This window comes from Leptodactylus fuscus, chromosome 11 (genome assembly GCF_031893055.1).
Source record: "Leptodactylus fuscus isolate aLepFus1 chromosome 11, aLepFus1.hap2, whole genome shotgun sequence".
NCBI classification, from domain to species: domain Eukaryota; kingdom Metazoa; phylum Chordata; class Amphibia; order Anura; family Leptodactylidae; genus Leptodactylus; species Leptodactylus fuscus.
The window spans coordinates 10,221,117-10,237,603 of NC_134275.1; the positions used below are offsets into that span (position 1 = coordinate 10,221,117).

A 16,487-nucleotide genomic window follows, 5' to 3' on the forward strand; every position below is an offset into this window, starting at 1 on the left:
CTGTGGTTGCTGAGAAGTGATATTTAGCACAGGATTGTGGTCGCCGCTGCCGCGCTCGCTGCCTCTGACTCTTCACAGACTATTTCAAGCTGTGGTTTCTGCAAGAAGCTTCTGAGCCTTACTCATGCCGGGTGCTCAGCTGTGCAGTAATATCAGCCAGGGCATGCTGGGTCTTGTAGTCCTCAGATGGTAAATATACTCTGCAATGGGAAGTGCATTATGAATAGGCCACGAGCTGCTTGTTCAGGGTCTGCGCAGAGCTCTGGTGCATTCTGGGCTGCAGAGCTGAAATCTCCCAGCATTCCCTGCTTGTTCAGTGTCATTGCGGTGATCTAGGAAGTGCAGGATCTAAGAGAGCAACAAATCTGTGAGCCCAAGTTTCTGCACCTTCTCCTATGTTCACACCTGCGCCTGGATTCTGTTCGAGGTTTCCATCCGCTGAGCAGTGAGAAAAATCCTGCTAGAAGGAAACCCGGCGGACCCCACTATAGTCTGTGGGGGGTGTGCAAGTCTACACCGGTGACCGCTATTTAAGTACATTGGGCTTCTATTTTTCGGGTCCCCAAGAAGACCCAGAGAACAGAAACCTAAACACAGGTGTGAACCTAGACTGATATTATCCTGCAGATGGCGACTGGAGAGAGCGCAGCTCCGGAGTATAATACAGGATAATTAATGTAATGTATGTACACAGTGACTGCACCAGCAGAATAGTGAGCGCAGCTCTGGAGTATAATACAGGATAAGTAATGTAATGTATGTACACAGTGACTGCACCAGCAGAATAGTGAGTGCAGCTCTGGAGTATAATACAGGATAAGTAATGTAATGTATGTACACAGTGACTGTACCAGCAGAATAGTGAGTGCAGCTCTGGAGTATAATACAGGATAAGTAATGTATGTACACAGTGACTGCACCAGCAGAATAGTGAGCGCAGCTCTGCAGTATAATACAGGATAAGTAATGTAATGTATGTACACAGTGACTACACCAGCAGAATAGTGAGCGCAGCTCTGGAGTATAATACAGGATATGTAATGTATGTACACAGTGACTGTACCAGCAGAATAGTGAGTGCAGCTCTGGAGTATAATGCAGGATAAGTAATGTAATGTATGTACACAGTGACTGCACCAGCAGAATAGTGAGCGCAGCTCTGGAGTATAATACAGGATAAGTAATGCGTGTACACAGTGACTGCACCAGCAGAATAGTGAGTGCAGCTCTGGAGTATAATACAGGATAAGTAATGTAATGTATGTACACAGTGACTGTACCAGCAGAATAGTGAGCGCAGCTCTGGAGTATAATACAGGATAAGTAATGTAATGTATGTACACAGTGACTGCACCAGCAGAATAGTGAGCGCAGCTCTGGAGTATAATACAGGATAAGTAATGTAATGTATGTACACAGTGACTGCACCAGCAGAATAGTGAGCGCAGCTCTGGAGTATAATACAGGATAAGTAATGTAATGTATGTACATAGTGACTGTACCAGCAGAATAGTGAGCGCAGCTTTGGAGTATAATACAGGATAAGTGATGTATGTACATGGTGATCTAATGGTGTTTTTGGCATCCTCTCTATTTCTGTATCTTGACTAACCCCTTGTCCTCCATTTTTTGTCTCCGCAGACAGTCAGCGTTCCCACCTCTCCTCCTTCACCATGAAACTGAAGGATAAGTTCCATTCTCCTAAAATCATCAAGCGGACGCCCTCCAAGAAAGGGAAGCCGGCTGACCTTACAGTAAAGACTGAGGAGAAGCCTGTTAATAAGGTAACTTAAAGGGGGGCTCCTCCTGATATGTTACATTTCTTAATGTTTCTTATAGATATTTATATCCTTGATGTTGGGCCCCTCTGTGTGTGATATCGGCCGTTCTCCTCTTCAGCTCTACTTTGGGGAGTGTGGTCTCCTCCTCTGCAGGGGGACATGATCTGACCTCATCTTCTATAAGCTCCCACCCCGCAGCTGTAGCATCGGCCGTCTATCTCTGGCCCCGCCGCGCCCCACAGCTGACAAGGGCCTCACCCAACATATTGGAGTTCCTCAGCTTCCAGAGCTGTATGGCCACGACCCCTGCACCAAAGCTGAACTTCACTTGATCAGGTTTCTGCCTCCTTTAACCCCTTCTTGCACCTAGATCCGCTAGTGTGTGTAGGAATCAATTTTGGAATCTCCATGGAAGTGAATGAAGCCGGGGTGACATGTGAGCCACTTCTCCATTCACATGGGGCTGTCAGGGCGCCCCCGTTCTCATGCTCGGTGGGGGCATGTGTTTGTAGAAATACTGCCTCTTAAAGGGGCGGCGTAGTATTCCAGGGTTGTAGCCGATGTTGAAGGGTGACTCAGATCCAGGATTAGCTGCGGTCGTGTGGCGTATCTGATGAGTTTTGGTCACAGTTTTGATGTGTTGAGGCTCCTCGAGTGTCGCTCAGGAAATCTCTTCTTATGAGTCAGGGAAAGTACAGAAACTCTCATCCTCCTCACTTCCTGACAAGTCACTTTATAAAGCCACCAAATAGTTCCTCTGAAAACTGCCCCAAGCGTGTGAGAAAAAAAATCAAATCGATATCTCTACCTGGGAAAGCTGAATGACCACCATCACAGCCACTACTGTCATAACCCAGCTTTCCCAGACTCCTGAATGCCAATTCCATGCCTCGCCAGTCTTCCTCCTAGAGCTGCAATTTTGATCACTTGGCTTGAAATTTCACCCATCTTTTCAAGGAGCCTGATAACACCGGATTTAGTTGTAATATTTCACATAGTCTCTATTAATCTCTTCTCATATGTTGTAGACTCTGAGCCGGCTGGAGGAGCAGGAGAAGGAGGTCGTCAACGCCTTGCGCTACTTCAAGACTATCGTAGACAAAATGGCTGTGGACAAGATGGTATTAGTCATGCTCCCTGGTTCGGCCAGCAAAGTCCTGGAAGCCATTCTCCCCTTAGTCCAGGCGGACACGCACTCTCAGCAGAGGTATGGGACTATAACTTTCTGTGCAATGCATGCTGGAGTTCATCATCGTTTTGTTGGTCACTGATGGTGCCGGGCCCCTCGCAGCCGGTCAGTGATGGTGCCGGGCCCCTCGCGGCTGGTCAGTGATGGTGCAGGGGCCCCTCGTTACCGGTCAGTGAAAGCTCCAGGTGCCTCGTGGCCGGTCAGTGATGGTGCAGGGCCCCTTGCAGTAGGTCAGTGATGGGTGCCAGGCCCCTCGCGACTGGTCAGTGAAAGCTCCGGGCGCCTCGCTGCCGGTCAGTGATGGTGCCGGGCCCCTCGCGACCAGTCAGTGAAGGCGCTGTCAAGTAAGCCTTTTCTTTCCCTGTTGTCATTGTTCTTCTCCCTTCCATCCACAGTTCTGCGATCTCCTCCTGCTACAGCCGAGTGTACCAGTCTCTTGCCAACCTCATCCGATGGTCCGATCAAGTGATGCTGGAAGGCGTGAACTGCGAGGACAAGGAAATGGTGGCTACCGTGAAGGATGTCATAAAGGCTGTGCTGGACGGTGTCAAGGTAGGACTGTGGCCTTGTAATGGCACTGTTCTGTGCCTGCAGTGTAAAGAATGGAGGATTACATGGCCTTTATCATGTTTGTATTTTTGTCTATGGGAATCTAATAAATGGGCACGCTTCTTTCTTTATGTTGGACTTTGTCATAACTGCACCAATCGGAATGAGAACCCTCCATGCTTTACCCTGCAAGCTGAATTCAGTGAATTAGAGAACAATGCAATATAGTCATTATAGGACAGGTTTATAAATCGCAATGCAACAGAACTCTGGTTCACTTGTGCCAAATGCTGTTGCACATAAATCATCTTCAAGTGTCTGACCACATGACTGCTCCATGTGAATAGAGGGATGGGACGCAGCATGGCTCCTGACACTTCTATGTGACATCAGAGATGGCCCCATAGAAGTGAATGTAGCAGTGGCCACGCTTGTGCAGTAGCTCTCTATTGGTGCACTGGAGGGACGTTACAGGTCCAGTTAACCTGATCCCATTGAACATGACCTCTGGTGAGCGGGTACATATCCCCAGTGTAGAGGATACGGGATGAATGTATATCCTGGTGTTAGACACTAATTGCACCGCCCATTATATGTTAAGGGGTTTCACTTAGTGATAAATGCGAGTACATTACTCAGGAGGAGGTTTGGTTTGTGCACCAAAATTTTGGTGTAAATGAAAGGTGCAAAGCCAAATAATAGGAGGTATTAAATTAGCCATCACCCAGCAGCCACTATGGCAACTGTCCGGCATCGTCACACTTATATTTAGCTAGTCTGGCTAGTAGAAGGGGTTAACAAATCTGCCCCAATGTTTCTGTACGCTCGCTCGGCTACTTGTATTGACTTGTCTGCTTACCACAGTAGCTAAGGGGTTAACCCCAGCCGTACGCTTAGCAGGCTGTCTTTCCCCTCTGGGGAGACACAGCTGGAGCCGGCATCTGTGAGGTCATCCAGAGAATGAAGTCAGATATTTGGGAGCCGTCCAGCCCTCCCCTCCCTCATTCCTGTGCTCAGCTTCAGAGCTGTGACTTCACCTTCCAGCCCTGATTGTGTATAAACTGTCATGGCCTCCATTGCCCTCATTGTCACATCCCGTCCAGAGCGCTGAAAGTTATCAGTGATGGACGCCTCAAACCACAACCCCTGCTTCAATGTGTCAGTGCTGGGGATCTATGATGGCTGAAGTGTGAGAAAACATGGAGGCTGAATACTAATGAAGGCCCAAACCTCATATACATGATCCTTTATTATACTCATGACCTCCAGTAACCCTCAATGAAGAGACCACTTCTCTTTTTTTCCTGGCTATAGCCCCCTCTACCTGCAGGCTGATGACATGTTTGGCTTTCCTTCTCCTCTGTGTTTATTTAATTTTCTTCTTCTTGTTTTAGGAGTTGGTGCGACTGATGATTGAGAAGCAGGAGCGCCCGTCTCCCACCAGCCCTGTAAAGCCGGCCTTACCAGCGTGCAAATCAGACAGGTGGGTTCTGGGCTCTCAGACAAGGGCACATCTGCTGCAGTGACATCCCATGGTTTCTAACATTGTTTTTTTTCTTTTCCAGCACACAAGATTTACCTTTGTCTGATAGAGAATTGGAGATTCTCAATAAGACCCCAGAGCCACCTAAGGAAGTTCCGATAGACTGTGTAGAAACAGACGAGCTCGCTCCACCCAAACCCCCATTACCTGGTATACGAGTGATGGACAATAGGTAGATGTCCCCTATAATATTCACTAGTGGTGACTGTATAACCTGTATCTAGTGAGCTCCCTCTAGTGGTGCCTGTATAATCTGTATGTAGTGAGCTCCTCCTCGTGGTGACTGTATAATCTGTATGTAGTGAGCTCCTCCTAGTGGTGACTGTATAACCTGTATCTAGTGAGCTCCCTCTAGTGGTGCCTGTATAATCTGTATGTAGTGAGCTCCTCCTCGTGGTGACTGTATAATCTGTATGTAGTGAGCTCCTCCTAGTGGTGACTGTATAATCTGTATGTAGTGAGCTCCCCCTAGTGGTGACTGTATAATCTATATGTAGTGAGCTCCTCCTAGTGGTGACTGTATAATCTGTATGTAGTGAGCTCCCTCTAGTGGTGCCTGTATAATCTGTATGTAGTGAGCTCCCTCTAGTGGTGACTGTATAATCTGTATGTAGTGAGCTCCTCCTAGTGGTGACTGTATAATCTATATGTAGTGAGCTCCCCCTAGTGGTGACTGTATAATCTATATGTAGTGAGCTCCTCCTAGTGGTGACTGTATAATCTGTATGTAGTGAGCTCCCCCTAGTGGTGACTGTATAATCTATATGTAGTGAGCTCCTCCTAGTGGTGACTGTATAATCTGTATGTAGTGAGCTCCCCCTAGTGGTGACTGTATAATCTGTATGTAGTGAGCTCCTCCTAGTGGTGACTGTATAATCTGTATGTAGTGAGCTCCTCCTAGTGGTGACTGTATAATCTATATGTAGTGAGCTCCTCCTAGTGGTGACTGTATAATCTATATGTACTGAGCGCCTCCTAGTGTTGACTGTATAATCTATATGTAGTGAGCTCCCCCTAGTGGTGACTGTATAATCTATATGTAGTGAGCTACTCCTAGTGGTGACTGTATAATCTATATGTAGTGAGCTCCTCCTAGTGGTGACTGTATAATCTGTATGTAGTGAGCTCCCCCTAGTGGTGACTGTATAATCTGTATGTAGTGAGCTCCTCCTAGTGGTGACTGTATAATCTATATGTAGTGAGCTCCTCCTAGTGGTGACTGTATAATCTGTATGTAGTGAGCCCCCCCTAGTGGTGACTGTATAATCTGTATGTAGTAGCTCCCCCTAGTGTTGACTGTATAATCTATATGTAGTGAGCTCCCCCTAGTGGTGACTGTATAATCTATATGTAGTGAGCTACTCCTAGTGGTGACTGTATAATCTATATGTAGTGAGCTCCTCCTAGTGGTGACTGTATAATCTGTATGTAGTGAGCCCCCCCTAGTGGTGACTGTATAATCTGTATGTAGTGAGCTCCTCCTAGTGGTGCCTGTATAATCTGTATGTAGTGAGCTCCCGCTAGTGGTGCCTGTATAATCTGTATGTAGTCAGCTCCTCCTAGTGGTGACTGTATAATCTGTATGTAGTGAGCTCCCTCTAGTGGTGACACTGATCTGCTTTTCTCTTCTTACAGTCCACCTCCTGCTTTACCTCCAAAGAAACGACAATCTGCACCTTCACCCACTCGTGTGGCCGTTGTGGCGCCCATGAGCCGTGCTACCAGTGGCTCTAGTATACCCCTTGGCACCACTTCCCAGGTAAGAGATTTCAGGCAGGTATCATATGCCATGTAGTGGATGGCCCCAGTGAGACAAGATAATTTTAAAGGGGTGATGGATAAATAGTGTTCTTGACATCTCCCCCTTAAGGTTGTGTCTATATGTCGGGTGTTAGTTTTCGGTGTCTGTTCCCTTTTAACCTCGTGTTTCTCTTTTGTTGCCAATAGGATTTTGAAGTGAATTGTTTTGCACACCGCCGATTGTCCGGAGGGAGCCAGTCCTATGGGGGCGAGTCTCCGCGCCTCTCACCCTGCAGTAGTATAGGAAAGCTTAGCAAATCTGATGAGCAGCTCTCCTCCCTAGATAGGGACAGTGGCCAATGCTCCCGAAATACCAGCTGTGAGACACTAGGTAAGATGGGGAGGGTCAGAAATGGTTTGGAAAGTGGCATGACATGTCTGGAACTGCAAAATCTTCCAGCAGAATTCATAAATGGCGCCATTTGTACACAACAGAGATGAAGGGAAGATCCGTTGATATGGAGGCTCCTGCCTGTTGAGTTAGTTTATCTTGCATTTGGGATATGGGGGAGGGGGCCTTGTGATCCTTTCCTAAAAGCGAGAGTGAGATGAGAGGTCTGGATGTTTTCGCACGTCGCCTCTGGACGCGCGGCCCTTGTTCTCAGCGGGAGTTTCCTGTCTGTGGTTTTCTCCATTGACCGCTGTGCAATGTGACATGTGTAACGACCAAGAGTCATTTCTTCAGAAAACCACTGGTGAGAACAGACAGTAAGCAATAAAAGCAGGGAGTCTCTGCACAGGGGTCACTCAGCTTTTCCAGAGTCCTGAAAAGCAAATCTTTCTTCACCAGTAATACATAATATAGTCGGCTCTTTAATGGTGCCCATGTGGACTGTCACACAACTTTACCAGAACCAGATTTAACTTGGTCTGTTTGGCTACTTTGTCTGGGTGCTGGGAAAGCTGTGTGACAGACCATATAGCCATCATTGCTTCTGTCACAGGCTCAGCCTGTTGAAAATGAGCAGGCTCCATCACTATAGGTTTGTTACTCAGGAGCCTAGAAAAGAGGGTGTTGATGTTTTACCCAGCTTTCCTAGACAGATGTTTTTCCTCTTCACATGGTTGCTTAATAAGACTTGACGTTCTGGATCCTTGGAAAGTTGGCTTACTATTCCCTGTTGGAGCTGGAATGGTGACTGTGCTGCCAGCCGTTACCTGCTCACAGTTGTCTTCTTACTTCCCTGCAGATAACTATGACCCGGATTATGAATTCCTCCAGCAGGACCTCTCTAGTGCAGACCAAGTGCTAGGCCAAGGCCCCGGCGTCCTCAGTCCTCTCCCAGAATCACTCGGAGAATCCGGTTCCCCCTTTCATGGACAGAATTTTCAGTTACCTCCTAACACCCCCCAGACCTCAGAAGCCTCCCACCCCTCAGCCATAGAAACCCCCCCTGCCCTACCCGAGAAGAAGCGCAGGAGTGCCACATCCCACTCCTCTGATGGATCCCGCATCTGCTACGAGCGACACCCCTCCCAGTACGACAACATCTCTGAGGACGACCTGCTGCTGCCGCCATCTTCTACTCCTTTTGCTGCCGTTTCCCCTTTTCAGGCTGGGAACACTTCACAGGTGGAGTTCCTGACAGACTTCGGAGTGGTGGAGTGCGATGACATTCCAGAGAAACCACCGCCATTACCGGAGAAGAAGAACAAACACAGTAAGTGGCATATGCTCCGGTATATGGCTGCGGTATAGGAGTCTTGCAGGTTGATAATAGATTGTATTCCCCTGTCCTACAGTCGGCCTCTCCTGACATGGCTGATAACAGATAGTAATAGATTGTATTCCCTGTCCTACAGTCGGCCTCTCCCCTTCTGACGTGGCTGATAACAGATAGTAATAGATTGTATTCCCCTGTCCTACAGTCGGCCTCTCCTCTCCTGACATGGCTGATAACAGATAGTAATAGATTGTATTCCCCTGTCCTACAGTCGGCCTCTCCTCTCCTGACATGGCTGATAACAGATAGTAATAGATTGTATTCCCTGTCCTACAGTCGGCCTCTCCCCTTCTGACGTGGCTGATAACAGATAGTAATAGATTGTATTCCCCTGTCCTACAGTCGGCCTCTCCCCTCCTGACGTGGCTGATAACAGATAGTAATAGATTGTATTCCCTGTCCTACAGTCGGCCTCTCCTCTCCTGACATGGCTGATAACAGATAGTAATAGATTGTATTCCCCTGTCCTACAGTCGGCCTCTCCCCTCCTGACATGGCTGATAACAGATAGTAATAGATTGTATTCTCCTGTCCTACAGTCGGCCTCTCCTCTCCTGACATGGCTGATACCAGATAGTAATAGATTGTATTCTCCTGTCCTACAGTCGGCCTCTCCTCTCCTGACATGGCTGATACCAGATAGTAATAGATTGTATTCCCCTGTCCTACAGTCGGCCTCCCCTGACATGGCTGATAACAGATAGTAATAGATTGTATTCTCCTGTCCTACAGTCGGCCTCTCCTCTCCTGACATGGCTGATAACAGATAGTAATAGATTGTATTCCCCTGTCCTACAGTCGGCCTCTCCTCTCCTGACATGGCTGATACCAGATAGTAATAGATTGTATTCTCCTGTCCTACAGTCGGCCTCTCCTCTCCTGACATGGCTGATAACAGATAGTAATAGATAGTATTGAGCACTCGGCCTGGTGGGGCTGTTGTTTGCAGTAGTTGGTGTCGGTCACGGTCAGTCGTGCCATCTTTTTCCTGTCTCTCCCTTTTACCCCTGCCACCTCCCCCACGTGCTGCCATCAGACGGCCATAATCCCGCAGCTGTTCTCCTCCGCCAGCCATTTATTTCCTCCCTGACACACGGAGCCGGGCGTTGTACACGTCACAGTGAGAGCCCTGCGCGGTGCCAGCCATTGTGATCCCATATAGCGTTGTGGGGCTTTATAGGGTGTCCTATGAGCAATGTCTGGCTATGTGGGTGCAGTTTGCCCCTCTCCTCTGGGCCCCGTCTATCAGGTCTCTTTACGACTTTTATAATCATTTGCTAGAATTTTTTTTTTTTTTTTTTGCTAATTTCTGTTTTTTGTCTTCCTTGCCCCCAGTGATGACATACATGCGCTTTGTGGAGGATTACTCCGAGCCGCAGCCCTCGGTTTTCTACCAGACTCCGCAGAACGAGCACATCTATCAGCAGAAGAACAAACACCTGCGCGAGGTCTACGGCTTTAATGATTCATTCAGTGGCCCCGAAACGGGTGTAGAAAGAGCCCCGCCGCCCGCCCTCCCCCCTAAACAGAGGCAGCTGGTAAGTACAAACACCATACACCTGGGAAATATACGCTCGGCACCCTGCGCTGCGCTGTGACTGCCGCTGGTGTTAGGATAGACACAACAATGGTGGTGGAGGAGGGGCTATAAAAAGTAAAAATGGGGTATTCATGTTTTAAAGGCGTTCTCCAGGCTGAAGAATTGACCTGTCCTAGGGCTTGGCCGGTCAGCTGTTTGCAGAGTCTGCACCATAAGAGTAAGCTCTCCGGCCTCTTCACTACTTGCCAAGCACAGCGCTGTACATTATGTAGTGGCTGTGCCTGGTATTACAGCTCAGCCCCATTCACTTGAATAGGACTGAGCTGCAATCAGACCATATGACTGATAAACATGACCTGAGACGCAGAAGAGGAGCTCAGGGTGTGCCACTGCCCCTTCACATAGCTGAATCTGTAGGGGTCCCCGGGGTCAGACCCCCACTTCACTTGATGAGAAGGTAGCATTCAGCCAGTGTAGTCCTCAGGGGTTGTCCATTGATTTCAGTGGCGCTTGCAGACGGCCCCCACTCATTATAATAACCCTACACCACAGTATGGGGCCGTTCCCTGCATCCTTGTATTCCTGTTGGGACTCCTTAGTGAAGTTGTCCCATTAACCACTTGCAGCCTGGGCTGGTGTTGGGGTGGGGGGTCGGCTCTGCTATGTCTTGTGCTCCTTGAATCTCTCTATTTTCCTTCCACCTGCCCTCTCTGTATCTGTAATTCTTCCAGCAGGCCTCCTTTGCTGCTTCTTCCTTCTCCTCTGTCTCGTACTGTGCACAGCCAACCAAAGGGGTCTTCGCACCTGAGGACGGCAGCCACCCTCAGGGCATCAGTCTGTCCGTCTCTAACTGCTTTCTGAGCCGCCATGGCTCTTTCCCTGTGCCTTCGGTGAGTGTCGGCTTCATTGCCTCATCTCTGGTGTGTCGTGTGTGAGTGTCGCTATGTAGAGACCTTAGACTTGTGTATAGGACTGCCATCTCTTCTATAGCGCCGGCGCGTACAGGAGCAGAGCGTGTAGTCACAGAGATCTTTACGCAGATGTGGTCTGTGCAATTTGATTGGTTTCTCTGACACTGCAGATCTGTCATGTACCTGCTCCTTATTGGACATCATGGGGGTCTCCCGCTCAGTCTCACAAGGGGCTGCTCTTTAATAAGGTGTAATCCTTGTATATTAAACCTTCCCCAATTTTATATTAGACTTTCCAGTCTCTGCTTGCTGTCAGTGAATGGAGGTATTGCTTCTATGCTGTGACAGTGTATCAGAGCTGTGCACATGCTCATTCTGTTTACTGTCAGCAGTCAGAGGGTTAATATGCAGGGATCGCTACTACCCCCCCCCATCTTATACGTGACATCATGGGACAGGTCTGAGAAGTATCTATAGAAGGACGTGACAACCTGAGACACTGAAGTGTACGACGTTCTCACTGTACTGTATGACCGGAGGGGCAGCAGCGCTCAGTCCTCGCCCTCCGCAGACTCTCACCTGTTCTTCACTAGACGTCCCCTCCTCCTCCTGCAGGAGTCAGTAAATATAACCCAGGGTGGGATGAAATGGTCAGGAGAAGGCTCAGCTTTCACAGGAGACTGTTATGGTTGTACAGCGCCCCCAGTGGGGACAGGGAGAGTTATCATGTGGACCATATGGGAAGGAGATTAATACAAGGAAGGAGGGGGCCGGGGAGGGGGGGGGGGTGCGGCGGCATACCAGCTTCCTACTGTGAGAGCACATAGCTGGGATTCCAGAGGCAGACTGTGGCATGTAAGAATCCAAGGAAGGAAGGAAGGAGCAGAGAGAGGAAAGGAGGAGACGTGTGAAGGGAAGGAACGGGGAGGGGGCGCAGGAAGAGACCGTGACCCAATAGAATAGAAAGTCTACACAGGAATAATGAGCGGGCAGATCCAGATGTGTGAACTGCCTGGAATACCAGGATGTGCCCCCCCACATGTGGGCTGTGAGGGCTCCACCGTAGTATATGCAGGCCGCGGGCTCCACCGTAGTATACACAGGCCGCGGGCTCCACCGTAGTATACACAGGCCGCGGGCTCCACCGTAGTATACACAGGCCGCGGGCTCCACCGTAGTATACACAGGCCGCGGGCTCCACCGTAGTATACACAGGCCGCGGGCTCCACCGTAGTGTACACAGGCCGCGGGCTCCACCGTAGTGTACACAGGCCGCTGGCTCCACCGTAGTGTACACAGGCCGCGGGCTCCACCGTAGTATACACAGGCCGCGGGCTCCACCGTAGTATACACAGGCCGCGGGCTCCACCGTAGTATACACAGGCCGCGGGCTCCACCGTAGTGTACACAGGCCGCGGGCTCCACCGTAGCGTACACAGGCCGCGGGCTCCACCGTAGCGTACACAGGCCGCGGGCTCCACCGTAGCGTACACAGGCCGCGGGCTCCACCGTAGCGTACACAGGCCGCGGGCTCCACCGTAGCGTACACAGGCCGCGGGCTCCACCGTAGCGTACACAGGCCGCGGGCTCCACCGTAGCGTACACAGGCCGCGGGCTCCACCGTAGCGTACACAGGCCGCGGGCTCCACCGTAGCGTACACAGGCCGCGGGCTCCACCGTAGCGTACACAGGCCGCGGGCTCCACCGTAGCGTACACAGGCCGCGGGCTCCACCGTAGCGTACACAGGCCGCGGGCTCCACCGTAGCGTACACAGGCCGCGGGCTCCACCGTAGCGTACACAGGCCGCGGGCTCCACCGTAGCGTACACAGGCCGCGGGCTCCACCGTAGCGTACACAGGCCGCGGGCTCCACCGTAGCGTACACAGGCCGCGGGCTCCACCGTAGCGTACACAGGCCGCGGGCTCCACCGTAGCGTACACAGGCCGCGGGCTCCACCGTAGCGTACACAGGCCGCGGGCTCCACCGTAGCGTACACAGGCCGCGGGCTCCACCGTAGCGTACACAGGCCGCGGGCTCCACCGTAGCGTACACAGGCCGCGGGCTCCACCGTAGCGTACACAGGCCGCGGGCTCCACCGTAGCGTACACAGGCCGCGGGCTCCACCGTAGCGTACACAGGCCGCGGGCTCCACCGTAGCGTACACAGGCCGCGGGCTCCACCGTAGCGTACACAGGCCGCGGGCTCCACCGTAGCGTACACAGGCCGCGGGCTCCACCGTAGCGTACACAGGCCGCGGGCTCCACCGTAGCGTACACAGGCCGCGGGCTCCACCGTAGCGTACACAGGCCGCGGGCTCCACCGTAGCGTACACAGGCCGCGGGCTCCACCGTAGCGTACACAGGCCGCGGGCTCCACCGTAGCGTACACAGGCCGCGGGCTCCACCGTAGCGTACACAGGCCGCGGGCTCCACCGTAGCGTACACAGGCCGCGGGCTCCACCGTAGCGTACACAGGCCGCGGGCTCCACCGTAGCGTACACAGGCCGCGGGCTCCACCGTAGCGTACACAGGCCGCGGGCTCCACCGTAGCGTACACAGGCCGCGGGCTCCACCGTAGCGTACACAGGCCGCGGGCTCCACATAACAGCATGTATAGCCATTACTCCACATTGCGGTCGGAGTCCCAGCGATGCGACATCCTTCTAGTAGCTGCGGGCGCTGTCTGCAGTCTTCGTGCACTGATGACAGGTGGTCTAATGTGCTGCAGGGCATCGCGCCAACCAGACTGTGCCATGCGTTGACATGAGTGACGCCTTTTCTGCAGCTCATTTTCAAGGGACAGGAAGCTCCCCACAGTTCGGCAGCATGTCCCCCCCTCAGTCCCTAAAGATCTAAAGAGAAGCATAGAGTAGATGGGGGAGGAGGGGGGCGCAGCTGCAGCTACTCTGTGAAGGCTGGGAGACATCTGAGGGGGTCACTGTGCTGTAAGATGTTTAGATCGCAGGAATAGAGGAAGAGCCTGGACTCTCAGAGCATGCTGGGATCAGTAGTACGTCTACGAGGCAGGTATGGCGCTGCTACGCTCCTGTCTGGGCCTGGTATATGGCGGTTTGTACGGTACTAAACCTGCTTTTACACTAATCTGCTTTTCTTTTTACCTTCTCTGTTTCTTTCTCCCTTGCCCCCCCTTTAACACCCCCTTCTCTCCCCTCCCCCAGTACAAGTCGGTTTTCCGCTCCTACTCCCAGGATTTTGCCCCTCACAGTCAGACTCCTGCCCTTCCCCTGATGAATCCTGCCATCTTTTACTCCTCCCGCTTCTCCCCAGTTCTCTCCGATTCGCTGCCCCCTCCTCCAGCTCCCCTCTGCCCCACTTTACCCTCCTCTCAGGGTGGCAGCTCCTGCGGGACCCCTCCTGCCTGCCTTCCTTTTGAGCCTCCTTTCTCCAGCTCTCTGCAGACGTCAGCGGTGAGAATGGGAGGGGGCTCGGACGGACGGGTTCATGTGTGGGGGGCATTTGTGAATGGCAAACCTGCTTCTGTCAGTGTACCCCTCTCATCATCCCTGTGCTGTGCCGCTGCTGTCATCGCCTCCTTGTACTGTCTGTCTGCTCATTGCTCTCATGTAATAACCATGGCAGGGTCCATCAGCATCGCCCCCCTGAGGTCAGGTCAGTGTTAGGCTGCAGACCCCCTACCTGTACGGCCCGCAGTGGTGCCCAGGACCCCTCTCCTGTGTACGTGTATCCTCAGGCAGTCTTTGTAGTTCTGCTGCCCTTGGATATGGCGCTGCACCCACTGCTATAATACACAGCGATATAAGACAATAGAAGCCAGAAGTCGCATCACCTACAGCTGCTACAGGGATGGGCGAGTGCGGCCCAAAATGTGTCTCAGGTTCTGATTTTTGGCACGGTGATAAATATCATGTCAGTGCGATATATACAGGATATAACTGTTCTATTAAAGGGGAAGCCTACTATAGAAATACCTTTAAAGAGATTCTCCGTCTGTGAAGGGTCTTATTGGGGAGAACCTCGGCTCGCAGCGTCAGTGCAGGTCATTGTATTCATGTGCATAAGGTCAGAGCAAAAACTGCAAATAATCCGGGGGCAAAGCATCGACTATCACCTGTTATCTGCCCCGTGTACTCCTATATAACAACATGTTACTGAGCCAACTCGCAGCAGACCCTATACAGGAAAAGGAACTGCACCCCTCAAAGTCACTATGTCCAATTACATGCAGCAGAATAGTGAGCGCAGCTCTGGAGTATAATACAGGATAAGTAATGTAATGTATGTACACGGTGACTGTACCAGCAGAATAGTGAGCGCAGCTCTGGAGTATAATACAGGATAAGTAATGTAATGTATGTACACAGTAACTGTACCAGCAGAATAGTGAGCGCAGCTCTGGAGTATAATACAGGATAAGTATTGTAATGTATGTACACAGTGACTGTACCAGCAGAATAGTGAGCGCAGCTCTGGGGTATAATACAGGATAAGTAATGTAATGTATGTACACAGTGACTGCACCAGCAGAATAGTGAGCGCAGCTCTGGAGTATAATACAGGATAAGTAATGTAATGTATGTACACAGTGACTGTACCAGCAGAACAGTGAGCGCAGCTCTGGAGTATAATACAGGATAAGTAATGTAATGTATGTACACAGTGACTGGACCAGCAGAATAGTGAGGGCAGCTCTGGAGTATAATACAGGATAAGTAATGTAATGTATGTACACAGTGACTGCACCAGCAGAATAGTGAGCGCAGCTCTGGAGTATAATACAGGATAAGTAATGTAATGTATGTACACAGTGACTGTACCAGCAGAACAGTGAGCGCAGCTCTGGAGTATAATACAGGATAAGTAATGTAATGTATGTACACAGTGACTGTACCAGCAGAATAGTGAGCGCAGCTCTGGAGTAGGGTTTTCTAGTTGGTCCACGCTGCAGTTTGGGTGCAGTTGATCTTTCCTAGCCCCCGTCTGGTAGGATCTGTCCTTTATGACCCGACCATCCGTAAACCTGTAAATTGGAGACTTTTGCCAAACGTTCCCTCTTCCCGCCGTAGAATGAAAATGCAAGTGAGGAGACAGGAGATGGGGAATATGTCAACCTGTATTCCTCTGGGCAAAGCAACGGAGACTCTCTGCCCTGTGATGTTGTAAGTAAATGATGCAGTCTGGAGTGTGAGGGGCACAGTGGGGGTATTAAAGGCCAAACCCCAGCCCGCTGCATGCTCAAATTTTTTGCAACGCATGCCCCTCTGTCCTCCCCGCTGTGCCCATCCAATGCACCGCATGATCCTACCCACCCTCAAGATGCTGACCTCATCCCAACACTAACCTGACTCCAGGGTTAAACCCCCCCCAATGCACTTACTAAAATTAACATGTTTGTGCATGACAATACCCATCACCTCTCACCATTGTCTCACCAAGATCGAGAAATCTTTTATATTTTACGTAAATGCACC

General features: G+C 50.9%; 1 protein-coding gene across 5 annotated transcripts in view; it reads left to right on the forward strand.

The window, feature by feature from the left end:
- RAPGEF1 (Rap guanine nucleotide exchange factor 1) overlaps positions 1-16,487 on the forward strand; it is a 35,560-nt gene that overhangs the window by 10,241 nt on the left and 8,832 nt on the right. The window contains exons 2-13 of one of the 5 annotated variants that reach the window (XM_075260263.1): positions 1,642-1,784; positions 2,810-2,988; positions 3,366-3,522; positions 4,914-5,002; positions 5,085-5,234; positions 6,698-6,821; positions 7,010-7,193; positions 8,053-8,523; positions 9,922-10,124; positions 10,858-11,016; positions 14,217-14,465; positions 16,083-16,175. In XM_075260263.1, coding sequence (XP_075116364.1) covers positions 1,642-1,784; positions 2,810-2,988; positions 3,366-3,522; positions 4,914-5,002; positions 5,085-5,234; positions 6,698-6,821; positions 7,010-7,193; positions 8,053-8,523; positions 9,922-10,124; positions 10,858-11,016; positions 14,217-14,465; positions 16,083-16,175 — 2,201 coding nt within the window. The remainder of the gene's footprint in view (positions 1-1,641; positions 1,785-2,809; positions 2,989-3,365; positions 3,523-4,913; positions 5,003-5,084; positions 5,235-6,697; positions 6,822-7,009; positions 7,194-8,052; positions 8,524-9,921; positions 10,125-10,857; positions 11,017-14,216; positions 14,466-16,082; positions 16,176-16,487) is intronic. The other 4 variants (XM_075260264.1, XM_075260265.1, XM_075260266.1 and 1 more) reach the window with 4 other exon arrangements.